We start from the raw sequence: 27,727 nt of genomic DNA, 5'->3' as shown, positions 1-27,727 counted from the left end.
AAGGCAGGTGGATCACTTTGAGCTCAGCAGTTCGAGACCAGCCTGGGCAACAAGGCGAAATCCTGTCTCTACTAAAATTACAAAAATTAGCCAGGAGAGGTGGTACACGCCTGTAATCCCAGTTACTGGGGAAGCTGAGGCAGGAGAATTGCTTGAACCCAGGAGGCAGAGGTTGCAGTGAGCCAAGATCGTGCCATTGCACTGCAGCCTGGGAGACAGAGCGAGACTCGATCTCAATAAATAAATAAATAAACAAGTTGGGCATGGTGGCACGTGCCTGTAGTCCAAGCTACTCAGGAGGCTGAGGTGGGAGGATCACTTGAGCCAGGAGTTCAAGGCTGCAGTGAGCTATGATCATGCCACCACACTCCAGCCTGCTGTATGTACTCCAGCCTGGGCAACAGAGTGACACCCTGTCTCAAAGTAAAGTAAAATAAAAATTAAAAAATTACTAAATTGTACTTAACGGTATTGTCATCAGTCTTCCTAAATAGGAAGACAAGCAAAATTAAGGGACTTAACATGTGTCCTTAGGTATAGTTGTTTGGGGCAGGCCAGCATCACCCACACAGTAGTTCTGTACTATAGGTGCGTGTTCTCTGGGTCAACTTTATGGCCCAGTGAGGCCATACTCTACCAGAATGTCAGGGGACAAGGGTTGTGAGAGGCGAAAGTGTTGGTCTGAAGCAGGAGTCTGGGTTTCCATCCTAGCTCTACCACCAATTCTGTATGACCGTGCCCCCTCCATTTCCTCCATGACCACATAGAGACATGGGGCAGTTGGATGAAATCAATGGTTCCCAGTCTTGGCTCCATCGTGGAACCGTTTGCTAACTTCTTTTTTTCTCTTATGGATCCCATATTTTAAAAGATTTTTGCCAAATAGAAATTGACTTATACTTTTCCAAGCTGGAGTGCGGTGGCATGATTTCAGCTCACTGCAACCTCTGCCTCCCGGGTTCAAGTGATTCTCCTGCCTCAGCCTCCTGAGTAGCTGGGATTATAGGTGCTCACCAGGCCCGGCTAATTTTTTTGTATTTTTAGTAGAGGCAGAATTTCACCATGTTGGCCAGGCTGATTTCAAACTCCTGACCTCAAGTGATCTGCTCACCTCAGCCTCCCAAAGTGCTGGGATTACAGGCGTGAGTCACTGTGCCCTGCCGCTTACTCACATTTTCTAGTCAAAATAGAAAACTGCTTAAGTCACTGTCTGCAGAAGAGCAAAAAAAAGAAATAAAAAATTGAAAACTGCTGATCAGATTGAGAAAAACATAAGATTATTAACCACCTAAAGAGAAAAAATTTCAGTCGAAAGGGAAAAAAATTCATTTTTGTCTTAATAAGGCAAATTCACAATTTTTGAGGTTTTAACAAAATATATGCAGAAAGACAAGGCCACCCTGTAGAACGTGCACACAGCCCTAGGCTTGGAAATGGCTGGATTTAATAATATCTGGTCTAGCCGGGCGCGGTGGCTCACGCTGGTAATCCCAGCACTTTGGGAGGCCGAGGCGGGCGGATCACGAGGTCAGGAGATCGAGACCACAGTGAAACCCCGTCTCTACTAAAAATACAAAAAAATTAGCCGGGCGTAGTGGCGGGCGCCTGTAGTCCCAGCTACTCGGAGAGGCTGAGGCAGGCGAATGGCGTGAACCCGGGAGGCGGAGCTTGCAGTGAGCCGAGATTGCGCCACTGAACTCCAGCCTGGGCGACAGAGCGAGAGTCCGTCTCAAAAAAAAAATAATAATAATAATATCTGGTCTTTCTTTGAGCCCTGAAATTCTCTAACACTATGTCTTGGAACATAATTTTACTGTTTTCAGTGGTTATAGAGATTTGCTTTACAATTTAGCATTGGTCTTTACCCATGATTTTGTTTGATGCCAACTTGTTGGGCAGGAATGCACCCCCGACCCCAGTTTGTTATGGTCTTGCTCCTAGAGGGCAAGAATATCTGCTTTAAGGCCGGGCATGGTGGCTCACGCCTGTAATCTCAGCACTTTGAGGGGCCAAGGCAGGCAGATCACCTGAGGTCAAGAGTTTGAGACCAGCCTGGCCAGCATGGTGACATCCTGTCTCTACTAAAAATACAAAAATTAGCTGGGTGTGGTGGCACACACCTGTAATCCCAGCTATTTGGGAGGCCGAAACAGGAGAACTGCTTGAACCCGGAAGGTGGAGGTTGCAGTGGGCTGAGATTGCGCCACTGCACTCCAGCCTGGGAAACAGAGCAAGATTCCGTCTCACACACACAAAATATATATATGTCTGCTTTAAAGTATGCAGGCGTGTGTTTGTGCTGAAAGGCAGGAATGCCAAACTTGGCTGCATGGTATCAACTAGGGCCCGCAGAGTTCCAAGGAGAACAAACAGTTGGTTCCTGGAGGTTGGGGGCTCGTATCAGACCCTGAAGACTAAGCACGTGCTGGGTCCATTGTGGTCCTGCACCCATGGTGGTGCACTAAACACCTAACCTATATTTAAGTGTTTTTGTTTGTCCAAAAAATGTCTTTTTTTTTTGGAGTCAGAGTCTTGCTCCGTCGCCCAGGCTGGAGTGCAGTGACACGATCTCAGCTCACTGCAGCCTCCGCCTCCCAGGTTCAAGCGATTCTCCTGTCTCGGCCTCCCAAATAGCTGAGATTATAGGCACGCACCACCACACCCAGCTAATTCTTGTATTTTTTGTAGAGAAGAGGTGTCTCCATGGTGGCCAGGTTGGTCTTGAACTCCTGTCATCAAGTGATCCACCTGCCTCGGCCTCCCAAAGTGGTGGAATTGCAGGCATGAGCCACAGCACCCGGCCTGCCTTGTCCCTTCTTAAAATGAGTTGTCCATTTGTAAGCTGCTGATTTCTTTAGGACATTGTCTCCATAAACTTTTCATAAAGCATCAGTGATTTCATCATTCCTCCACCCAAGCTTCACTGTAAATTTGCTGTTTGTTCTTGCAGAATTCATTTAGCTCTGATAAGGGCTCGCTTCAAACTGATGTCTTATCCTTCTTAGTGCCTCAAACTACATCCTGTTCACTCATGTTATAGCAAGTTAGTATGAGTTTATTTTGGTGCACAAAAATTTTTTTAAATCCATGCAGTTTTTTTCATAATACACATTTTCCATGAACTTTTTGAAGACCCCTTGTAGATGTCTGTTGTTTAAACCACCCAGTTGACAGTAATTTTTTTTTTTTGAGATGAAGTCTTGCTCTATCACCCAGGCTGGAGTGCATTGGCGCAACCTCTGCCTCCTGGGTTCAAGCAATTTTTCTGTCTCAGTCTCCCGAGTAGCTGGGATTACAGGCGCGTGCCACCATGCCTAGCTAATTTATGTGTTTTTAGTTGAGACGGGGGTTTCACTATGTTGGCCAGGCTGGTCTTGAACTCCTGACCTTGTGATCGGCCCGCCTTGGCCTCCCAAAGTATTGGGATTACAGGCGTGAGCCACTGTACCCTGCCTATAGTAATTTTATAGCAGCCCAGGCTAAGATGGCCATTTCTGGGTATAAAAATGTCATATACTGAGCAGGCCTGCAACTGTGAGTAAAAGTCTGCAAAGAGGCCAGGCAGTGGCTCATACCTGTAATCCCAGCACTTTGGGGGGCCGAGGCAGGTGGATCACCTGAGGTCAGCAGTTTGAGAACAGCCTGACCAACAAACATGGTGAAACCCCATCTCTACTAAAAATACAAAATTAGCTGGGCGTGGTGGTGCATGCTTGTAATCCCAGCTACTTGGAAGGCTGAGGCAGGAGAATCACTTGTACTCAGGAGGCAGAGGTTGCAGTGAGCCGAGATCGCGCCACTGCACTCCTTTATGGGTGACAGAGCAAGAATCCATCTCAAAAAAACAAAACAAAACAAAACAAACAAACAAAAACCCAACAGGTAGGTCGCAGTGGCTCACTGCCTGTAATCCCCACTTTGGGAGGCTAAAGTGGGCAGATCACCTGAGGTCAGGAGTTCAAGACCAGCCTGGGCAACATGGTGAAACTCTGTCTCTACAAAAATACAAAAATTAGCCGGGAATGATGGCGGGTGCCCGTCGTTCCAGCTATTCGGGAGGCTGAGGCAGGAGAATCGCTTGAACCTAGGAGGTGGAGGTTGCAGTGAGCCGAGATCACGCTATTGCACTCCAGCCTCCATTTCAAAAACAAAACAAAACAAAACAACAACAACAAAAACTCAAAATAGATATTTTAATTTTATTTTATTTATTCGATTTTATTTTATTTTAATTTATTTTTCTAGAAACAGGGTCTCGGCCGGGCGTGGTGGCTCACGCCTGTAATCCCAGCACTTCGGGAGGCCGAAGCGGGCGGATCATGAGGTCAGGAGATCGAGACCACGGTGAAACCCCGTCTCTACTAAAAATACAAAAAATTAGCCGGGCGCGGTGGCCGGTGCCTGTAGTCCCAGCTACTCCAGAGGCTGAGGCAGGAGAATGGCGTGAACCCAGGAGGCGGAGCTTGCAGTGAGCCGAGATTGCGCCACTGCAGTCCAGCCTGGGCGAAAGAGCGAGACTCCGTCTCAAAAAAAAAAAAAAAAAAAAGAAACAGGGTCTCATTCAGGCCAGGCATGGTGGCTCACGCCTGTAATCCCAGAACTTGGGAGGCCGAGGTAGAGGTGGGTGGATCACCTGAGGTCAAGAGTTCGAGACCATCCTGGTCAGTGTGGCGAAACCCCATCTCTACTAAAAATACAAAAATTAGCCGGGTGTGGTGGCACACACCTGTAATCCCAGCTACTTGGGAAACTGAGTCAGGAGAATCACTTGAGCAAGGGAGATGGGAGTTGCAGTAAGCCGAGATTGTTCCACTGCACTCCAGCCTGGGTGACAGGGCGAGACTCCATCTCACAAAAAAAAGAAAGAAAGAAAGAAACAGGGTCTTACTCTGTTACCCGGCTGGAGTACAGTGGTGCAATCATAGCTCACTGCAGCCTGGAACTCCTGGGCTCAAGTGATCCTCCTGCCTCAGCCTCCCCAGTAGCTCGGACTTCAGTCATGCACCACCATTCTCAGCTAATTTTTAATTTTTTTTGGTAGAGATGAGGGTCTTGCTATGTTGCCCAGGCTGGTCTCAAACTCCTGGCCTCAAGCGATCCTGCCATGTCGGCCTCCCAAAGTGTTGGGATTACAAGTGTGAGCCACTATGCCTGGCCTAAAATATAGATATATGAAAATATATAAGAAATGGGCCTCCCAGGAATTAAGGTGTTTGTGGGAGTCCTGGTCCCCAGTTTTTCTGCCAACACTCCCTGTTGCCACACATGACCTGGTTCAGACCCCAAACAGCCAGGCCCAAAGGACAGGTGAGGCAAGGCGAGAACTTGTGCCTCCCCGTGTTCCTGCTCTTTGTCCCTCTGTCCTACTTAGACTAATATTTGCCTTGGGTACCGCAAACAGGAAATGGGGGAGGGACAGGAGTAGGGCTGGGTGGAGGGTAGGGTAGGACCAGAAGCCTCGCTAGGCCTGGCCTGGGGCAGGCAGCCAGGGAGAAGGAGGGCCCTTCAGTGGGGACCCAGGGATTTGGAGTAGCCCCTGTTCCAGGACAGGCGCAGGTCCTGGGAGGTGACAGAAGATAGACTAAAGGCCCAAGAGTCCCTGGACCTGACTCCTCCCAGGCAGCTGCCACACACAAACACACCTCCAGGCACGCTGGACAGGAAGGAGGAGAAATGGGCCCCTCCTCCAGTGGCTGAGAAGCTGGGGCAAATGTTGGCTGTTCCTATCCCTGGTGCATCCCATGGCGAGGGGCAACTTCCATCAGGCCACACCTTTTATCTTTGTCTCTATTTTTGATATCTGTGTATTGTGATTACAATAACCCCCACACTGGCCTATATGTGCAGATCTGATTAAGAACTTACGATATTCCATGGACGTTCCGTTCCTAATCTCCTTTAGTCCTCGCAACAAAGTATTATTCCCATTGTATAGATGAGGAAACTGAGGCACACAAAGATGAAAAGCAACCACCGCTGTGTGTTAGGACTGGAAGGAGCTCCAGGAAAGTCTCGTAGCCCCACTGGCCAGAATGGGCTAAATCTCAGAGAGGGAGGGTGGGAGATGGGGGTGACAGTGACCTCTTTTGTGACTCCTCCTAGACCATCCATGCCTGCTCCCAGGAGGACCCGTCCTCCCAGATGGTGGGGGTGGACAGGAGGACTATCTACCCACCCGTCCCCATGGCCCTGACCCTCTGACCTCACCCTCTCCGCTGATTTCTTCATGTTAGTTCAACATTAACCCAGAGGGGTCAGGACAGACAATTCCTCAGTGACCCAGGAGCTGACACACTATGGCGCACGTCCGAGGCCTGCAGCTGCCTGGCTGCCTGGCCCTGGCTGCCCTGTGTAGCCTTGTACACAGCCAGCATGGTAAGGGGGTGCTTGCAGGCTGGAACAGGCTGGAGGATTGGGGTGTGGGCCCATGGGCCGGGGTCTCCTGGCTGGACAGAGCACACAGAGCTGGTCCCTAAGTAGGTCTCAGCCCCAGGCGGCCAGCTTAGGGAAGAAGTCAGGAGCTCAGGGCTGGACAGAGAATGGCTGCTTCTCTCTTCCAATACAGGGAGCAGGCTGGGGACAAGGGGCAGTGTAGGAGGGGCACAGGGGGCCACATTTAGCAGCCTTCCAGGCACTTCCACCAGCCCAGACAGCCTCTCTCAGAAGCCCCCACAATGGCCAAGACCGCCTGTTCCTGAGGCCGCTGTCCCATGAGCCCCCCCCGCCCCACAGTGTTCCTCGCTCCTCAGCAAGCGCTGTCGCTGCTCCAGCGGGTCCGGCGAGCCAACAGCGTCTTCCTGGAGGAGGTGCTCAGGGGCAACCTGGAGCGAGAGTGCGTGGAGGAGACGTGCAGCTACGAGGAGGCGTTCGAGGCTCTGGAGTCCTCCACGGCTACGGTGAGCCTGGGCTGCTCAGACGGTGCCGGGGCCCCAGAGCGGGCCCAGGTCTAGACACTTCCACAGAGAAGCAAGAGAGGAACGCCACAGCCCCTTCGCTGCTCACAGCCTCATTTCACCTCTGAGCCCCTCCTCACGGGGCCGGCAAGAGGAGCAGCCTCAGCCTTTCCTGGGGGTCCCTGTGCCTGGACTGTGTCCCTGTGCAGCTCCATGACATGGGGAGGCCTCCACAGTCTTCAGACATCCGCCTGCCCTGGGGCTCTGTGTCCACATGGCCTCCTCAGCTGCAGCCTCCCACACCACCCTTGAAGGTGGGACTCGGGGGAGGCCACCACAAGCCCCCGGGCTCAAGACTCAGTGTTCCCAGAGCTCTGTGTCGCCTTTCCTGTCTGTAGGGCTCTGCCAGGGTCCCACGGCCCCCTCTCCTCCCACCCCCCCAGGCTTGTTCATTCTCGGTGTGTGTGTTGGAGGAACCCCCCTATCCTCAAATACTCTTCTCCTTTTGGAAACAAAAGTAGGAAACTGCCGCAAACCTCCCCAGAGCCTGCCCCTTGCGTGACCAGGGTAAAGGAAAGTGTGAGGAGCAGACATAACGTTTACTAATAAACAACACAGAACAGGAGCTGCCGTAGCCTCACTCCCAGCCCTTGTTTTTCAGGACGTGTTCTGGGCCAAGTACACAGGTGAGCCCCGGGGAGGATTTGCCCCAGGAAGGGAGGCCTGGGGCCCCCAGTGAGAGAATTCTACCCAGAGAATCTTCTGCTGCACCCAGCCGTCCACCTGTCCACCGCTTCCCCACTCCTTCCTCGGTCCCTCCCATCTGTCCGTCCATCTCTCTGTTTCTCACCAACATCCCATCCACCCTTGACCCCAGCCCATCCTGGCCATACCCCAATCCCAAAGGTAAACACCTGGGTCTTTTCCAGCTTGTGAGACGGCGAGGACGCCTCGAGATAAGCTTGCTGCATGTCTGGAAGGTGAGCAACTGACACGGGGTTGGGGGGCAGGACATGGAGGGGAGCCTGGGAGAAGAGCTCAGGGGTGGGTTTGGAGTGTGGCTGGCGGAGGCCGAGGCGGTCCCCAGCGTCTGACATTGCTCCCATTCCTGGGGTCAAGATGTCTCTTTGTACCTGGCATGCGAACGAATGAATGGATGAATGGACTAATGAATTCATGTTTTTGTTTTGTTTTGTTTTGTTTTTTGAGAGAGTCTCGCTCTGTTGCCCAGGCTGGAGTGCAGTGGCACGATCTCGGCTCACTGTAAACTCCGCCTCCCGGGTTCAAGCAATTCTCTGCCTCAACCTCCCAAGTAGCTGGGATTACAAGTGCCCGCCACCACGCCTGGCTAAGTTTTGTATTTTTAGTAGAGACAGAGTTTCACCATGTTGGCCAGGCTGCTCTTGAACTCCTGACCTCGTGATCCACCCACCTCGGCCTCAAAGTGCTGGGATTATAGACGTGAGCCACCGCGCCTGGCCATGAATTCATGTTTAAGGCTTCATTCTCCTTTGCCTGACCCGAGTCTCTGCCCCCACCTAGTCAGAGCTCTGATGATGTCACATTCCCCTTCTAGCTTTAGGTGTCACTGCACCAAACAGGAACCCAAACCCCCAGCTGCTCTGACACCAAGGACTTCCCTAAGTGTGCCAAGGTGTTTCTAGCACCTGGCCTTGCATATGTTGTCAATTTCCTCTGGAGCAACCATCACATCTACTGAACACTTCCCTATCCTTCAAGGACTGCTTCAAATGTCGCCACTTTTGCTGAGACTTCAGGGAGCACCCTCCCTCCTGCACTGTGTTCTGAAGGCACCTTTAGCACGACAAAAATGGAACTCTTTGTTTGTTCATAAAAGACAGGGTCTCCCTTTTTTGCCCAGGCTGGTCTTGAACTCCTGGGATCAGGCAATTCTCCCATCTCAGCCTCCCAAAGGAGTAGGATTACAGGTGTGAGCCACCGCACCTGGCTGCCGTACTTTCATTATTTTTTTTTTTGAGATGGAGTCTCGCTCTCTCGCCCAGGCTGGAGTGCAGCAGCGCGATCTCTGCTCGCTGCAACCTCCGCCTAGCAGATTCAAGCAATTCTCCTGCCTTAGCCTCCTGAGTAGCTGGGATTACAGGCACACACCACCATGCCTGGCTAATTTTTTGTATTTTTTAGTAGAGACAGGGTTTCACCATGTTGGCCAGGCTGGTCACAAACTCCTGACCTCAGGTGATCCACCAGCCTCGGCCTCCCAGAGTGCTGGGATTACAGGCGTGAGCCACTGTGTCCAGCCTCATTTGTTAAATTACGTACTCAACAGACATTTTACAAAGTTCCTGCTATGTGCCAGGCACTATATCAGGTGCTGGGGATTTTAAGAGAATCAAATACAGTCTCTGCCTTCAAGGAATTCACAATCTCAAAAGAGAACAAAAATACAAAATATTAAAATGATTGCGGCCGGGTGTGGTGGCTCAAGCCTGTAATCCTAGCACTTTGGGAGGCTGAGGTGGGCGCCCAGGCCAGGGGTTCGAGACCATCCTGGCCAACATAGTGAAACCCCCACCTCTACTAAAAATACAAAAATTAGCTGGGGTGTGGTGGCACGCGCCTGTAATCCTAGCTACTAGGGAGGCTGATGGGGGAGAATTGCTTGAATCTGGGAGGCAGAGGTTGCAGTGAGCTGAGATCGTGCCACTGCGCTCCAGTCTGGGCAACAGAAGAGGACTCCATCTCAAAATAAATAAATAAAAATAAAAATAAATAAATAAAGCGATCGCAAGAAAAGTTCTGTTCAAGGCACCAACAGAACACAGGAAAATGAGTGTCTGGTTTGCCAGAAGAATGAGAGATGGCTTCCCAGGAGACGCAGAGTTCTGCCTGGCCTGGTGGGATGCATGGATGAACAAACAAGTGGGCATTCCAGTCAGAAGAAACAGCCCGTGGAAAGACCCAGAGGCATGAGGAGCCGAGCTAGCAGGGACAGGTAGACCAGGGCCAGTTGAAAAGGACCTTGGTCACTTTTTCATCCTGCTGGCCAAGAGAAGTCACAGAATGGAAGCTCCATGAGGGCAGAGCTGTGACTGTCCTATTGGTTGATGTGTGCTGAGCACCCGACAGTGCCTGTCACATGGTGGGCACTCAGCGAATATTTGGAGGCCACTGTTGAGTGAATGAGAGAACTGCTGGATGCAGAGGAGGAGGGGCTGGATGAATGCAGGTTAAGGATTGTGGACCTGCATGAGCTTGGAGGCGGGGGATAGACAGAACTTTGCAGGGAGAGAGGAAATAAGTCCCCAGGCTCCAAGCCTGACCGGGGTGGGGTCTCCGCAGGTAACTGTGCTGAGGGTCTGGGTACGAACTACCGAGGGCATGTGAACATCACCTGGTCAGGCATTGAGTGCCAGCTATGGAGGAGTCGCTACCCACATAAACCTGAGTGAGTGAGGGGCCGGCCTTCCCACCAGGGGCTGAGAACAGGGAGCAAGGATATCTCGAGCGCAACAGCTTCCTGTTGGGCAATTTCCTGTTCCAGAATCAACTCCACCACCCATCCCGGGGCTGACCTGCAGGAGAATTTCTGCCGCAACCCCGACAGCAGCACCACGGGACCCTGGTGCTACACTACAGACCCCACCGTGAGGAGGCAGGAATGCAGCATCCCTGTCTGTGGTAAGGCCAAGGCCCGGGGGCTTCATGGGGCCTGGCAGCCTGGGATGGGAACCAAGAATGCTGGCTACCCAGGGACAGTGGCTCATGCCTGTAATCCCAGCACTTTGGGAGGCTGAGGCAGGCAGATCACCTGAGGTCAGGGGTTTGAGACCAGCCAGGCCAACATGGCAAAACCCCGTCTCTACTAAAAATACAAAAATTAGCCAGGCGTGGTGGTGGGCGCCTGTAGTCCCAACTACTCGGGAGGCTGAGGCACGAGAATCGCTTGAACCTGGGAGGCGGAGTTTGCAGTGAGCTGAGATCGTGCCACTGCACTTCAGCCTGGGCGACAAGAGCAAAACTCTGTCTCAAAGAAAAGAAAAAAAAAGATGCTGGCCACCTTCAGAGCTGGCGTCAGTCATTCAGATGGTATCTGTGCCTGTTACTCAGTAAAGTCAGGGAATCAGGGGATCTGAGTAGGGGGATCTGCCAGCCTCCTCCCCCTGCTCCCCACTCTTGACTTCCTTATGGTCCAGGCTGTGGCTCATTCCAAACATGCCCCCTTTCTGATCAAGGCACTCCTCCCGCTGGGAAGCCCTCCCTAGCCATTTCAGTCCACACGCCCTGTTCTGAGTAGCACAGAGCAAGCCTTGTCCAGTTTGGCACTGCGGGATTCTGTCATTATTATTTTCCCTGGTGTGTTAAGTAGCTATAGCCACCCCTTCCCCGAGGCAGACCACAATAAGCATTTCTTTTCCGCACGAGGGTTGGCAGGTGTGGCTGCACTCGCTAATGCATCTGTAGGGTCAGCTGACGGACATTGGCCCTGGCTGGGTGGCTCTGATTCAAATAATGGGTCCAGCTGAGCCTGCCTCCTCGTTGAGGGTTGGGCCCAGATCTGCTCCACGTGCATTCATGCTGGGGCTGAGGCCGAAAGACAGAAGGTACCTGGGAAAACTCTTATGCTGATGACAGACACAGAAAACAATGAACAGAAGAGCGTCTTTTGTCCTGAAGGCCTAGGCTCAGAACAGGCACAGTCAGCCCTGCCCACGTTCCATTGGCGGAGCAAGTATGTGTTCAAGGCCAGGGTCAAGAGGTAAACTACACCTCAGCCTGTAAAATCACAGAGCAAGGGATGTGGATGCAGGCAGGGGTAAAGAATTTGTGCCGGTTACCAGTCCACAAACATGGGTTAGTGTTTGTTCTCTAGGCATCCCTGTCAGGCGTATTGCTCGTTCCTGGGGTTGGCCTTTTTTTTTTTTTTTTTCTTTCTGAGATGGAGTCTCACTCCCTCGCCCAGGCTGTTGGAGTGCAGTGGCGCTATCTCAGCTCACTGCCACCTCTGCCTCCCGGGTTCAAGCAATTCTCCTGCTTCAGCCTCCTGAGTAGCTAGGATTACAGGCGTGTGCCACCATGCCCAGCTAATTTATTTGTATGTTAGTAGAGACGGGGTTTCACCATGTTGGCCAGGCTGATCTCGAACTCCTGACCTTGTGATCCTCCTGCCTCGGCCTCCCAAAGTGCTGAGATTACAGGGGTGAAGCACTGCGCCCGGCCTTTTTTTTTTTTTTGAGATGGAGTCTCACTCTGTCACCCAGGCTGGAGTATAGTGGCACAATCTTGGCTCACTGCAACCTCCACCTCCTGGGTTCAGGCGATTCTCTGTCTCAGCCTCTCATATAGCTGGGATTACAGGCACACGCCACCACGCCTGGCTAACTTTTGTATTTTTAGTAGAGGCGGGGTTTCTCCACGTTGGCCTGGCTGATCTCGAACTCCTGACCTCCGTTGATCCGCCCAGCTCGGCCTCCCAAAGTTCTGGGATTACAGGTGTAAGCCACTGTGCCTGGCCCCTGGAATTGGTCTCGTAGCAAGTTTATCCCAACAAAAACAGCTACCATTTACTCCCCAACCCCCATACACACGCACACACACTGATGATAAATAAGTTGCAGGCTTGCAGAAATTGACCCATCCAGGTGAACAGCCTAGTGATCCCAGCAAGCGTCCTGCTGTGCCGCTATAAAAACACGACTCCTCCAGCAGCTCTAGGCAGCTGCTACCAGTTGACTACAGATGGCCTAGGAGGCCAAACCTGGTTACTATCTCTGGTTTATTATGTGCCAGACACTTATGCTGTATATTTTGTTTAATCCTCTCAACAAACCTGCAAGAGTGGCATTAGTAACCCCTTTAAAGGCAGACAGACAGAAGCCCAGAGAGGTTAAGTAACCTGAGGTCACACAGAAAGCAGCAAGACTGGGGTTCACACCCCTGTCAGTTCTGGTCCATGTGTGGTCTCACTCACTCTGCTGCCTCCTTGCCCCTCACCCACCAGGCCAGGATCAAGTCACTGTAGCGATGACTCCACGCTCCGGAGACTCCAATGTGAATCTGTCACCTCCATCGGAGCAGTGTGTCCCTGATCGGGGGCGGCAGTACCAGGGGCGCCTGGCGGTGACCACACATGGGCTCCCCTGCCTGGCCTGGGCCAGCGCGCAGGCCAAGGCCCTGAGCAAGCACCAGGACTTCAACTCAGCCGTGCAGCTGGTGGAGAACTTCTGCCGCAACCCAGACGGGGATGAGGAGGGCGTGTGGTGCTATGTGGCCGGGAAGCCTGGCGACTTTGGGTACTGCGACCTCAACTATTGTGGTGAGCTGCCTGGGTAGGGGGCCTGAGATGCAGGGACAAATCCTGGTGGGAATAACAACAGTCGCTTCTGCTTATCGAACACTTACCACATTGAGTGCATTCATTACAGCCTTATAGTAACCAGGTGGGGGGGGGTAAGGTCCTGTGCCCATTTCACAGATAAGTACACTGAGGCCATAGGAGGTTATTGCCTAGTAGCCCAACTGTGCATGCACGCTTAACCTCTGCACCAAATGGCCTCCAAGGCCCGTAGGGGAATTGGGGGGATCTAGGGGATGGGTGAGGAATGGCCCAGCCCAGTCCCAGCTGGTGCCCGGGTCCCAACAGAGGAGGCCGTGGAGGAGGAGACAGGAGATGGGCTGGATGAGGACCCAGACAGGGCCATCGAAGGGCGTACCACCACCAGTGAGTACCAGACTTTCTTCGATCCGAGGACCTTCGGCTCGGGAGAGGCAGGTGAGGTAGTGGGCATCCCAGGGGAAGTGGGGCTGTGGGGCTGTGGGGCTGGTGGCCAGGACTTGCCCCTCACTGCTTGGCTTGCTCTGTAGACTGTGGGCTGCGACCTCTGTTCGAGAAGAAGTCGCTGGAGGACAAAACCGAAAGAGAGCTCCTGGAATCCTACATCGACGGGCGTATTGTGAAGGGCTGGGACGCAGAGATCGGCATGTCACCTTGGTGTGTCCCGGAGTCCTGTGCTACCATTCACTCCTGGGGGCATGTGTGCTGCTGGCCCCCCACCCTCGGGCCCTGCCCGCAGCCCTGGGCTTTACAGATGACAACAGCTGAGCATCCAGGATCCCACCAACTCCACACAGCAGCCACATGAGATGGGTTGTTTACTTCTTCTTTTTTTTTTTTTTTTTTTTTCAGATGGAGTCTTGCTCTGTCACCCAGGCTGGAGTGCAGTGCTGCAATCTCAGCTCACTGCAACTTCTGCCTTCTGGGTTCAAACGATTCTCTTGCCTCAGCCTCTTGAGTAGCTGAATTTACAGACATGCGCCATCACACCCGGCTAATTTTTATATTTTAAGTAGAGACAGGATTTCACCATGTTGGCCAGGCTGGTCTTGAACTCCTGACCTCAAGTGATCCACCTGCCTCAGCCTCCCAAAGTGCTGGGATTACAGGCGTGAGCCACCACACCCGGCCCATGGGTCCTTTACTTCTAAGCAGATGGTAAAGCTGAGACTCACGGAGCTGGTGGCTCACCTCCACGCACTGCTAATGGGTTTGAATCCAGTTCTTCTGATTCCAGAGCTGTGCTATGCTATGTGAACTCTGGACTGGAAGGACCTAGTTAGGGGGTGCAAAAAGCAGGAGGCAGGTCAGGTACAGTGGCTCACCCCTGTAATCCCAGCACTTTGGGAAGCCAAGACGGGAAGATCACTTGAGGGGAGGAGTTCAAGGCCAGCCTGGGCAAAATGGTAAAACCCAGTCTCTACTAAAAATGCAAAAATCAGCCAGGTGTAGCAGCACGTCCCTGTAGTCCCAGCTACTAAGGAGGCTGAGGCGGGAGGATCGCCTGAGCCCAGGAGGCTGAGGCTTCAGTAAGCTGTGACTGTACCATTGCACTCCAGCCTGGGTGACGAGTGAGACCCTGTCTCAAAAAAAAAAAAAAGTGTGAGGCAGCCCCTCAGCATCACATGGAGGCTCCAGGCCCCAAAGGCGGCCAGCCCAAACTTGGATCTGGGCCCCGGAGGCAGCTCTGTCTAGCTAGGTTCTTAGACCTGGGATTCTTACTTCTAGGGCTGGTGTAGAGGCAGCCCCCTCACCCTCAGCTCCTAATGCTTCCTGCTGCCCCTCCCAGGCAGGTGATGCTTTTTCGGAAGAGTCCCCAGGAGCTGCTGTGTGGGGCCAGCCTCATCAGTGACCGCTGGGTCCTCACCGCCGCCCACTGCCTCCTGTACCCGCCCTGGGACAAGAACTTCACCGAGAATGACCTTCTTGTGCGCATCGGCAAGCACTCCCGCACCAGGTACAGAACTGGTGGCCCGTGGGTGTCTGGCAGGGGTCTGAGTCCTCCAAAGCGACCATGAGGGGTCTCTGCTGGAAAGTCCATTTGGTCACGTCCTGACTGATGCTTGGAGCTGCGGGGAGAAATCCATCTGTCTCCTGGTCCCTCCAACACCAGGATATGGCCCATGTGGGCGTCTCTGAAAATAGAGTCTGTCTGGACCAGGGCGTGCAGCCTGTGCCCCTGTCCCTGTCCTCCTGGCTGTCTCACTCCAAAGCCCTGCACGGCTTTAGGCCCAGGAAGAAACAGCCAGGGGGCCGCCACGGCAGGAGCCAGCCCTATCCCCTCTCTGGTGGCCCGCAGGACACCCTGTCTCCCAGACCCCAAGGGCAGGCAGTTTCCTGCTCCTTGCTGGGTGAACCTGCAGCTTCTCCATTTCTCTCTCGGGGTCTCTGCAGGTACGAGCGAAACATGGAAAAGATATCCATGTTGGAAAAGATCTACATCCACCCCAGGTACAACTGGCGAGAGAATCTGGACCGGGACATTGCCCTGATGAAGCTGAAGAAGCCCGTTGTCTTCAGCGACTACATTCACCCTGTGTGTCTGCCGGACAGGGAGACGGCAGCCAGGTGGGCCACCAGATGCTTGTTAGCTGAGGGGCAGAAGCCGAGTTCTGGGCCTGGCTCTGATACCAAGTAGCCTCGCAGGAGCCCTTTCCCTTTTCCAGGCCTTGGTTTCTTGGACTGAACCCAAAAGTTCTTTTCAGCACTGGCGTTTTATTTTTTATTTTTATTTACTGACGGAGTTCCACTCTCGTCTCCTAGGCTGGAGTGCAGTCGTGCGACCTCAGCTCACTGCAACCCCACCTCCCGGGTTCAAGCGACTCTCCTGCCTCAGTCTCCTGAGTAGCTGGGATTACAGGCTAATTTTTGTATTTTTAGTAGAGACTTGTGGGTTTCACCGTGTCGGCCAGGCAGGTCTCGAACCCCTGACCTCAAGTGATCCGCCCACCTCGGCCTCCCAAAGTGCCGAGACCACAGGCGTGAACGTCCGTGCCCAGCCAGCACTGGCGTTTTAGATTCTGGTCTCTAAGAAATGGCGTTGGGGCCAGGCGGCTCCTGTGGGGGTTGGCTCTCACTAGGCCCTTCTTCCTTCCCCGAAGCTTGCTCCAGGCTGGATACAAGGGGCGAGTGACAGGCTGGGGCAACCTGAAGGAGACGTGGACAGCCAGCATTGGTAAGGTGCAGCCCAGCGTCCTGCAGGTGGTGAACCTGCCCATCGTGGAGCGGCCGGTCTGCAAGGGCTCCACCCGGATCCGCATCACTGACAACATGTTCTGTGCTGGCAAGTCTGTGCGGGGCGGGCTGAGGGGACAGTGGGGCCCAAGCCGGGAGAGCCGAGTTGTGCCTGGGTTTAAGCCATGTGACTTTGAGCAAGTTGCCTAACCTCTTGGTGGCTCAGTTTCTTCCTCTGTAAAATGGAGGTAAAAGTCTCTATCCCATAAGGTTATGGGAGGGTTAAATGAAGTAGCATATATTCATGTACTTGGCATAGTATCAGTCACCAGTAAGCTCAGATGGCAGCAAGAGGCTGCGGGTAGGGAAATGCCATTCATTCAGTCACTCAGCAAATATTTACTGAGCGCCTATCACGTTCCAGGCAGCATTCTAGGGTAGACAGCAGGGACCCAGATCAACAATGTCTGTGCCCTCAGAGAGCTTCCTTCCTAGGAGGAGGGCACGTCCATAAACAGATCTAAAACAGCAATCCCTGAACGGTGCTGTGAAGAAAAATGAAGCACAGGGAGAGACAAGGGCTGATGAGGTGGGCTTCTAAATAGGGTGGCCAGACGAGGCGGGCAGATCACTTGAGGTCAGGAGTTCAAGACCAGCCTGGCCAACATGGTGAAACTCCGTCTCTACTAAAAATACAAAAATTAGCCGGGCACGGTGACGCATGCCTGTAGTCCCATACAGGTGATGTCTGGGCAGGGACTGGAAGAGAAGAAGGAAGGAGTGAGCAGGCATATCTAGAGGAGGAGCACCGCAGGCTGGGGGCATGGCAGGATGGCAGGTGCTAAGGCCCTGAGGTGGGAGCACACTTGGCTTGTCTGGGGAGCAGTAGGGAGGCCTGGGGGGCTGAGGAGGGGCAGCAGTGGGTGAGGGGAGAGAGGGGGGCAGGCAGAGGACAGCCACTTCTTTTTTTTTTTTTTTTTTTTTTTTTTTTGAGATGGAGTCTCGCTCTGTCGCCCAGGCTGGAGTGCAGTGGCGCAAATCTCGGCTCACTACAAGCTCCGCCTCCTGGGTTCACGCCATTCTCCTGCCTCAGCCTCTCCGAGTAGCTGGGACTACAGGCGCCGCCACCAAGCCCGGCTAATTTTTTGTATTTTTAGTAGAGATGGGGTTTCACCGTGGTCTCGATCTCCTGACCTCGTGATCCCCTCGCCTCGGCCTCCCAAAGTGCTGGGATTACAAGTGTGAGCCACCGCGCCCGGCCAGCAGCCACTTCTTTTAGGGCCTGGAAGGACTTTATTGAGTGAGATGGGAAGTTATTGAGGGGCTTGAGGCAGGTTAAGAAATGATGTGACTGACTTTAAAAAGTAAAAAACAAAAAAATTTAGTGTAATTTCAGACTCACAGAAAAGTTGCAAAAATAATACAAAGATTTCCTGCACACTGTCATCCAGATTGTCCTCCATTCTATGGATGTGTGGGAGTTTATATATATATATATATATATGCATAGTTTGAGAGCAAATCGTGAATATGGTTTCTTTTTACCCATAAATACTTGAGTATTTCCAAAAAAAAAAAAAATACCCCAAGAATGTTCTCTTATGTAACCACAATACAAATATTAAAACCGGGAAATTTTTTTTTGACATAGCTTTGCTGTCACCCAGGCTTGAGTGCAGTGGCACAATCTCGGCTCACTGCAACCTCCTCCTCCCAGGTTCAAGCGATTCTCCTGCCTCAGCCTCCTGAGTAGCTGGAATCACAGGCATGTACCACCATGCCTAGCTAATTTTTGTATTTGTAGTAGAGACAGGGTTTCACCACGTTGGCCAGGCTGGTCTTGAACTCCTGACCTCAGGTGATCCACCTGTCTCGGCCTCCCAAAGTGCTGGGATTACAGGTGTGAGCCACTGTACTCGGCCAAAACCAGGAAATTTTTTTTTTTTTTTGAGATGGAGTCTTGCTCTGTTGCCCAGGCTAGAGTGCAGTGGCACGGTCTCGGCTCACTTGGAATTACAGGTGCCTGCCACCACACCCGGCTAATTTTTTGTATTTTTAGTATTTTTAGTAGTGATGGGGTTTCACCATGTTGGCCAGGCTGGTCTTGAACTCCTGACCTCTGGTAATCCACCCACCCCGGCTTCCCAAAGTGCTGGGATTACAGGCGTGAGCCACAGCACCTGGCCCAAAACCAGGAAATTAATGATGATACAATATTATTGTCTAATCTATAGACCTTATTCAAATTTTTGTTAGTCTTGCTAATGTCTTTTATAGGAAAAAAAAAAAAAAAGCATGTTTCTCACCCAGGATTCAATGAAGGATCTTTCTTTTTTTTTTTTTTTTTTTTTTTTTTACTTTTTTTTTCTTTTTTTTTTATTAATTTTTTTTGCATACAAAAACAATAAACATTTTCTAAAAATACATACAAACAAAAAGATGCGTATCAAACATATTAGGAAGGTTGCACATGGGAAGTTGGGGAATAGAAATGGGGGGTGGGAGTTAAAATAAATGAGAGAGGGACTTTATATGGATCAGTGATAATAACTCAATCCTCTATTTGACAAAGAAGAGGGAGAAGGAAGAGGAAGAAAAAGAAAGTGGGATAAAGGATCAGAAAGGGAGGAAAATAGAAAAAATTAGAGTATGACTCCAGGGTAGACCTGTTTTGTTGTCACTGAGTTGGTTGGTTGGTTTGTCTGTTGTATTCTTCATGTTTCGCCAAGTTGGCCAGACTGGTCTTGAACTCCTAGCCCGAAGTGATCAACCCGCCTCGCCCCCCAGAGTGCCGGGACCACAGGCGTGAGCCACCACGTCCAGCCCCCACATTGCTTCTGGCCTCCGTGGTAGACCTCCCAGACGGAGCGGCCAGGCAGAGGAGCTCCTCACTTCTACCCAGACACAGGGCGGCCAGGCAGAGGCGCTCCTCACTTCCCAGACGGGGCGGGGCGGCCGGGCAGAGGCGCTCCTCACTTCCCAGACGATGGGTGGCCGGGCAGAGGCGCTCCTCACTTCCCAGATGGGGCAGCCGGGCAGAGGCTCTCCTCACTTTCCAGACGATGGGTGGCCGGGCAGAGGTGCTCCTCACCTCCCAGACGATGGGTGGCCGGGCAGAGGCGCTCCTCACCTCCCAGACGATGGGTGGCCGGGCAGAGGCGCTCCTCACCTCCCAGACGATGGGTAGCCGGGCAGAGGCGCTCCTCACCTCCCAGATGGGGCGGCCGGTCAGAGGCGCTCCTCACTTCTTCCCGGACGGGGCGGCCGGGCATAGGCGCTCCTCACTTCTTCCCGACGGGGCGGCTGGGCAGAGGCGCTCCTCACTTCTTCCCGGACGGGGCGGCCGGGCAGACGCGCTCCTCACTTCTTCCCGGACGGGGCGGCCGGGCGGAGGCTCTCCTCACTTCCCAGACGGTGGGTGGCCGGGCAGAGGCGCTCCTCACTTCCCAGACGATGGGTGGCCGGGCAGAGGCGCTCCTCACCTCCCAGATGGGACGGCCGGGCAGAGGCGCTCCTCACTTCTTCCCGGACAGGGCGCCCGGGCAGAGGCGCTCCTCGTTTCTTCCCGGACGGGGCGGCCAGGCAGAGGCGCTCCTCACTTCCCAGACGGGGCGGCCGGGCAGAGGCGCTCCTCACTTCCCAGACGGTGGGTGGCCGGGCAGAGGCGCTCCTCACTTCCCAGACGATGGGTGGCCGGGCAGAGGCGCTCCTCACCTCCCAGATGGGGCGGCCGGGCAGAGGCGCTCCTCACTTTTTCCCGGATGGGGCGCCCGGGCAGAGGCGCTCCTCATTTCTTCCTGGACGGGGCGGCCGGGCAGAGGCGCTCCTCACTTCCCAGACGGGGCGGCCGGGCAGAGGCGCTACTCACTTCTTCCCGGACGGGGCGGCCGGGCAGAGGCGCTCCTCACTTCTTCCCGGACGGGGCGGCCGGGCAGAGGCGCTCCTCACTTCTTCCCGGACGGGGCGGCCGGGCAGAGGCGCTCCTCACCTCTTCCCGGACGGGGCGGCCAGGCAGAGGCGCTCCTCACTTCTTCCCGGACGGGGCGACCGGGCAGAGGCGCTCCTCACTAATGAAGGATCTTTCTTTGTCTTCTATGACCTTGGCATGTCTGATGAGTGCAGTCTGGTCATTTTGTACTCTGGCCCTGTATCCGGGTTTGTCTAAGGTTTCCTCATGGTCAAGTTCAGGCTCAGTGGTGCCGTGTCCTTCTTGGTGCATCCTGTTAACTGGCATGTGAGAACAATTTGTCTCATATGTGGTGAGCCTAACTCTGACCTCTTAAGGCAATGTCTGCCAAGTTTCTTGCTGTAACTTCTGTTTTTCCCTTTGTAATTAATAAGTATCTGGTAAAGAGAAACTTGGATTTTTTTTTTTTTTTTTTTTTTTTGTGATAGAGTCTCCCTCTATCACCTGGGCTAGAGTGAGTGGTGCGATCTCGGCTCACTGCAACCTCCATCCCCTGGGTTCAAGTGATTCTCCTGCCTCAGCCTCCCAAGTAGGAGGGATTACAGGCATGTGCCACCACACCCAGCTAATTTTTGTATTTTTAGTAGAGATAGGGTTTCACCATGTTGGCCAGGATGGTCTCGAACTCCTGACCTTGTGATCTGTCTGCCTCAGCCTCCCAAAGTGCTGGGATTACAGGTGTGAGCCAACACACCTGGCCTACTTTGATATTTTGTATTCTGTTTGTCATCAAAACCTTCTCCCAACTAGGGTGACTACCAAATGGCACTTACCTAATTCTGTCATTCCTTCTACATTTGTTAGTTACTTTATTGCTTTCCTTCCTTTCATTCTATCAGTGTGGACTTAAGGATCCTTACTTTATTCTAAGGGTTCACCTTTTTTTTTCTTTTTTTTTGAGATGGAGTTTTGCCCATGTTGCCCAGGCTGGATGGAGTGCAGTGGTGTGATCTTGGCTCACTGCAACGTCCGCCTCCCAGGTTCAAGCAATTCTCCTGCCTCAGCCTCCCGAGTAGCTGGGGTTGCAGGCATGTGCCACCACGCCTGGCTAATTTTTTATATTTTTAGTAGAGACAAGGTTTCACCATGTTGGCCAGGCTGGTCTTGAACTCCTGACGTCAGGTGATCCGCCCACCTTGGCCTCCCAAGGTTCTGGGATTACAGGCGTGAGCCACCGCGCCAGGCCATACTTTGTTACTACTGTTATTTCTTTTGATGCTCAGATGATCCCAAGTTTGGCCAGTGGGAGTCCCTTCAAGCTGGCTTCTGTGACTTGGGGAGATGTTCTGTCATTCTTTGAGTACTTTCTTTCTTTCTGGCATAGCAAAATGTTTCAGGTTGATCCTACTTTCCTGACTGTAGTGTTGGAACCAGCCATTTCTCCAGGGAACCCTTCTAGTGGAGAGTGGAATTTAGAACAGAGATCTGGGTGCTGGCGTGTGCACATTGCTAGTGGGATGTCATTACTTCTAGGCTCTCTTAGTGGACAGAACCAGAAAAAAATTATATGATGCATATACCAATATCTCTATCATCTATATAAAAAACCGTGAGTTCCTCCTGAAACCTCTAATTCCATTCGGACACCACAGGATTAATTCTAGCTTTTCCTTTTCCATATTTGTAACTCTCTCTGTTGACAGTAAGAAACCTGACCCTCATTATCTGTAATGCATTTGCCTATTTGAACAATACCAGAATATGGTTTCAAAATCCTCCATCCATAACACTATTAAAACCAATCCTGTGGCTGGGCTCGGCCCATTGCAACCTCTGCCTGCTGGACTCAAGCCAACCTCCAACTTTAGCCTCCCGAGTAGCCAGGGCTATAGGCACACACCACCATGCCCAGCTAATTTTTGGTAGAGACTGGGTCTCACTGTGTTGCCCAGACAGGTCTTGAACTCTGAGCTCCAGTGATCCACCCAACTCGGCCTCCCAAAGTGCTAGGATTACAGGTGTGAGCCACCATGCCTGGCCTCTCCTAGTAAATTTTTAGAAGTGGTGGTGTTAGGTCAAAAGGCAAACATGTATGTCATTTTTTAGAGATTTTAAAATTTCTTTCCATAAGGGTTTACCAGTTTGCATTTCCATCACAGTGTAAGAGAATGCCTGTTTCCCCACAGCCTTGCCAAAAGAATGTCACAGTTTTAAATTTTTACCACTCGGAGAGGTGAGAAATAGTATCTTGAAACTTTTAATGGACATCTTTCAAATTGAAAATGAGGTTGAACATCTTATCGTATGATTAAGGACCATTTTTTTTTTTTTTTTGAGATGGAGTCTCTGTCACCTAGGCTGGAGTGCAATGGCGTGATTTTGGCTCACTGCAACCTCTGCCTTCTGGGTTCAAGCGATTCTCCTGCCTCAGCCTCCCGAGCAGCTGGGACTCCAGGCGCGAGCCACCGTGCCCAGCTAATTTTTGTATTTCTAGTAGAGATGGGGTTTTACCAGATTGGCCAGGCTGGTCTCGAACTCCTTACCTCGTGATCCTCCCGCCTCGGCCTCCCAAAGTGCTGGGATTACAGGCATCAGCCACCACGCCTGGCCTAAGGACCTTTTTTTTTTTTTTTTTGAGACGGAGTTTCGCTCTGTGGCCCAGGCTGGAGTGCAGTAGCGCGATCTCGGCTGACTGCAAGCTCCACCTTCCAGGTTCACGCCATTCTCCTGCCTCAGCCTCCTGAGTAGCTGGGACTACAGGCGCCTGCCACCACGCCCGGCTAATTTTTTTTTTTTTTTTTTGTATTTTTAGTAGAGACAGGGTTTCACCGTGTTAGCCAGGATGGTCTCGATCTCCTGACCTCGTGATCTGGCCGCCTCGGCCTCCCAAAGTGCTGGGATTACAGGCGTGAGCCACCGCACCCGGCAGGATCATTTTTATATAATTTTTTTTTTTTTTTTTTTTTTTGAGACAGAGTCTCGCTTTGTCACCCAGGCTGGAGTGCAATGGTGCAATCTTGGCTCCATTCCCTGGTTCAAGTGACTCTTCCCTGCCTCAGCCTCCCGAGTAGCTGGGACGACAGGCGCATGCCTGGCTAGTATTTGTATTATATAATTTTTTTGTGAATTGTCTCTTCATGGTTTTTTGCCCATTTTTTGGTCCCTTTCTTATCAATTTTTGTGAGTTCTTCGTATTTATATTAGGCCTTTATTTGTGATATACATTGCAAATGTTTTCTCCTAGTTTGTCAGTTTTTTTAACCTCATGTATAATTTTTCTGGCCATGCAGTTTAAAAAATTACTAGGTAGTCAAATTTATCAATCATTTATTTTATTAAATCTGGATTTTGAATCAGAGTTAGATAAACTTTTCCTGGCCGGGTGTGGTGTCTTACACCTGTAATCCCAGCACTCTGGGAGGCTGAGGTGGGGGGATCACCTGAGGTCAGGAGTTCAAGACCAGCCTGGCCAACGTGGTGAAACCCTGTCTCTACTAAAAATACAAAAATTAGCTGGGCGTGGTGGCTCACACCTGTAGTCCCAGCTACTCAGGAGACTGAGGCTGGAGAATTGCTTGAACCTGGGAGGCAGAGGTTGCAGTGAGCAGAGATCGTGCCGCTGCACTCCAGCCTGGGTGACAGAGCAAGACTCTCTCAGAAACAAAACAACAAAAAACAACAACAGAAAAACCTTTCCTGATAGCTAGGTCGTTGAGGAATTCACTCATGTTTTCTTCTAGTACCTGATTTCATTTTTCTGCACTTAGATTCCTGACTCATACGGAGTTTATTTTTGTATCTGATGTGAGGCATAGATCTAATTTATCATTTTCCAAATGGCTAACCAGCTGTCTCTAAACCGTTTATTAAGAATTATTGGCCAAGTGCGGCAGCTCACACCTGTAATCCCAGCAGTTTGGAAGGCTGAGGCAGGATTGCTTGAGGCCAGGAATTCAAAACCAGCCTGGACAACATAGCAAGACCCCTGTCTCTGCAAGAAAATATTGGTCAGGTGCGGTGGCTCACGCCTGTAATCCCAGCACTTTGGGAGGCTGAGGCGGGTGGATCATGAGGTCAGGAGATAGAGACCATCCTGGCCAACATGGTGAAACCCCCGTCTCTACTAAAATACAAAAAATTAGCTGGGTGTGGTGGTGCACACCTGTAGTCCCAGCTACTCAGGAGGCTGAGGCAGGGGAATCACTTGAACCCAGGAGGCGGAGGTTGCAGTGAGCCGAGATCATGCCATTGCACTCCAGCCTGGCGACAGCAAGACTCCATCTCAAAAAAAAAAAAAAAAAAAAGGAAAAAGAAAATATTTTAAAAATTAGCTGGGCATGGTGGCATGTGCCTTGTAGTCTCAGCTACTTGAGAGGCTGAGTTAGGAGGATTGCTTGAGCCTAGGAGTTCAATACTGCAGTGAACTATGACCGCACCATTGCACTCCAGCCTGGGTGACAGAGCGAGACCCTGTTTCTATTTAAAAAAAAAAAAAAAATCGACCGGGTGCGGTGGCTCACGCCTGTAATCCTAGCACTTTGGGAGGCCGAGGCGGGCGGATCACCTGAGGTCGGGAGTTCAAGACCAGCCTGACCAACATGGAAAAACCCTGTCTCTGCTAAAAATACAAAATTAGCCAGACATGGAGGCACATGCCTGTAATCCCAGCTACTCGGGAGGCTGAGGCAGGAAAATTGCTTGAACCTGGGAGGCGGAGGTTGCAGTGAGCTGAGATCCCTCCATTGCACTCCAGCCTCGGCAACAGGAGCAAAAACTCCGTCTTGCCGGGCGCGGTGGCTCACACCTGTAATCCTAGCACTTTGGGAGGCCGAGGTGGGTGGATCACAAGATCAGCAGATCGAGACCAGCCTGGCTAACACGGTGCAACTCTGTCTCTACTAAAACTACCAAAAATTAGCTGGGTGTGATGGCAGGCACCTGTAGTCCCAGCTACTTGGGAGGCTGAGGCAGGGGAATCACTTGAATCCGGGAGGTGGAGGTTGCAGTGAGCCAAGATGGCACCACTACACTCCAGCCTGGCGACAGAGCGAGACTCTATCTCAAAATAAATAAATAAATACATAAATCTATCTTTGAACTAGTGATTTGAGATTTCACCTTTATCACATTCTAGATTGTATTTTATTTTCATTTATTTATTTGAAATATATACCAGTCTCCTTATGCTGCCCAGGCTGATTTCGAACTTCTGGCTGGGCTCGAGCAATTCTCCTGCCTTGGCCTCCCAAACTGCTGGGATTACAGACGTGAGCCACCATACCTGACCTAGTTTTAGTTTTATTTTTTCCTGCATCCAGCTAATTTGATTTGATTTGTAGAGACACAGGGTCTTGCTATGTCACCTAGGCTGGTCTCGAACTCCTGGGCTCAAGTGATCCTCCTGCCTTGGCCTCCCAAAATGTTGGGATTACCAGCATGAGCCACAGTGCCCAGCCCCACGTTCTAGATTTCTATGGATATAGTTTGCTTAAGGATGAGTATGTTTCTGGACATTCGACTCGGCTCTCCTGGTCTGTTGTCTGTGCACAGCGTCACATTGTTTTAATGATAGAGGCTTTAGTGTACATAGCTGGGAAGGTTAATGTTCTCTTTTAGTTTTTCTTTCCAGTGTTTTCCTGGCAATTCTTGCATGTTTGTTTTTCCATATGAACTTTAGTGTCAACATGTCTAGGTCTATAAAAAAGCTTGGTGGTATTTTTATTGGGATTATGATACTTTAATAAATTAACTGGGAGAATGGACATATTTTTGATGTTGAGTCATTTTATCCAAGGATGAGAAACATCTTCCTATTTGTTCAAGTCTATTATTGTATCTTTCTTGACTGCTGCAATGTATTCTCTTATAATTTTTTCTCTTGGTATCTTATTTTATGTATTTGTAATATCTTATTTTTCTTGAGTAAATTAGCTAGTGGCTTGCCGATTTTCTCAAATATCTAGGGATTTGATTTATGAAATTATGAGGCTTATTATTTTCCTTTTTTTTGAGATGGAGTCTCTGTCACCCAGGCTGGAGTACAGTGGTGCGATCTTAGCTCACTGTAACCTCTACCTCCTGGGTTCAAGTGATTCTCCTGCCTCAGCCTCCCCAGTAGCTGGGATTACAGGTGCACGCCACCATGTCCGGCTAATTTTTTTATATTTTTAGTAGAGACGGGGTTTCACTATGTTAGCCAGGCTGGTCTTGAACTCCTGACCTCGTGATCCGACTGCCTCGGCCTCCCAAAGTGCTGGGATTACAGGCGTGAGCCACCGTGCCTGGTCTTTTTTTCTTTTTTTTTTTTTTTGAGACAGAGTCTCGCTCTGTCACCCAGGCTGGAGTGCAGTGGCGCGATCTTGGTTCACTGCAAGCTCCACCTTCCGGGTTCACGCCATCCTCCTGCCTCAGCCTCCCAAGTGGCTGGGACTACAGGCACGTGCCACCATGCCCAGCTAATTTTTCGTAGAGACAGGGTTTTGCCATATTGCCCAGGCTGGTCTTGAACTCCTGAGCTCAAGTGATCCACCCGGCTTGGGCATGAGCCACCTCCCTTGGCCTGGTCCAACTTTTTAAAAGCATTATTCTGCCTGTTGGGCGGAGAATAGATTGTAGGTGGGCAAAGAATGAAGGAAAGTAGTGGTTCAGGAGCTGGAGCTAGAAGTGGTGAGAAGAGGTTGGACTTGGGGTCTATGTTGAAGGTAGAGCCAACATTTGCTAGGATTGGATGTGTAGGGTGAGGAAGTGAGGACAGCAAGAATGACTGGAGGGGTAAGTGCACTCTCACCAGCTGTGTCTCGTGAAGGGGTGTGGCTGGGCTATGAGCTACGCTCCTGAGCACAGACGGCTGTTCTCTCTCAAGGTTACAAGCCTGATGAAGGGAAACGAGGGGATGCCTGTGAAGGTGACAGCGGGGGACCCTTTGTCATGAAGGTAAGCTTCTCTAAAGCCCAGGGCCTGGTGAACACATCTTCTGGGGGTGGGGAGAAACTCTAGTATCTAGAAACAGTTGCCTGGCAGGGGAATACTGATGTGACCTTGAACTTGACTCTGTTGGAAACCTCATCTTTCTTCTTCAGAGCCCCTTTAACAACCGCTGGTATCAAATGGGCATCGTCTCATGGGGTGAAGGCTGTGACCGGGATGGGAAATATGGCTTCTACACACACGTGTTCCGCCTGAAGAAGTGGATACAGAAGGTCATTGATCAGTTTGGAGAGTAGGGGCCACTCATATTCTGGGCTCCTGGAACCAATCCAGTGAAGGAATTATTTTTGTGTTTCTAAAACTATGGTTCCCAATAAAAGTGACTCTCAACGAGCCTCAATGCTCCCAGTGCTATTCATGGGCAGCTCTCTGGGCTCAGGAAGAGCCAGTAATACTACTGGATAAAGAAGACTTAAGAATCCACCACCTGGTGCACGCCGGTAGTCCCAGCAC

General features: G+C 51.5%; 1 protein-coding gene across 1 annotated transcript; it reads left to right on the top strand.

Moving 5' to 3' along the window:
• Positions 1-1,651: 1,651 nt before the first annotated feature.
• F2 (coagulation factor II, thrombin) lies at positions 1,652-27,607 on the top strand. Its single transcript, XM_055281685.2, has 14 exons — positions 1,652-6,375; positions 6,733-6,896; positions 7,555-7,579; positions 7,823-7,873; positions 10,215-10,320; positions 10,417-10,553; positions 12,874-13,188; positions 13,516-13,644; positions 13,737-13,863; positions 14,996-15,163; positions 15,601-15,774; positions 16,308-16,489; positions 27,150-27,220; positions 27,367-27,607. Exons 1-14 carry the CDS (start codon positions 6,297-6,299, stop codon positions 27,508-27,510), a joined length of 1,872 nt encoding a protein of 623 aa, XP_055137660.1. The 5' UTR covers positions 1,652-6,296; the 3' UTR covers positions 27,511-27,607.
• The last annotated feature ends 120 nt before the right edge of the window (positions 27,608-27,727 follow it).

This window comes from Symphalangus syndactylus, chromosome 6 (assembly GCF_028878055.3).
Source record: "Symphalangus syndactylus isolate Jambi chromosome 6, NHGRI_mSymSyn1-v2.1_pri, whole genome shotgun sequence".
NCBI classification, from domain to species: domain Eukaryota; kingdom Metazoa; phylum Chordata; class Mammalia; order Primates; family Hylobatidae; genus Symphalangus; species Symphalangus syndactylus.
Note: the sequence above shows the minus strand (reverse complement) of the source record. Positions and strands in the feature narration are given on the sequence as shown.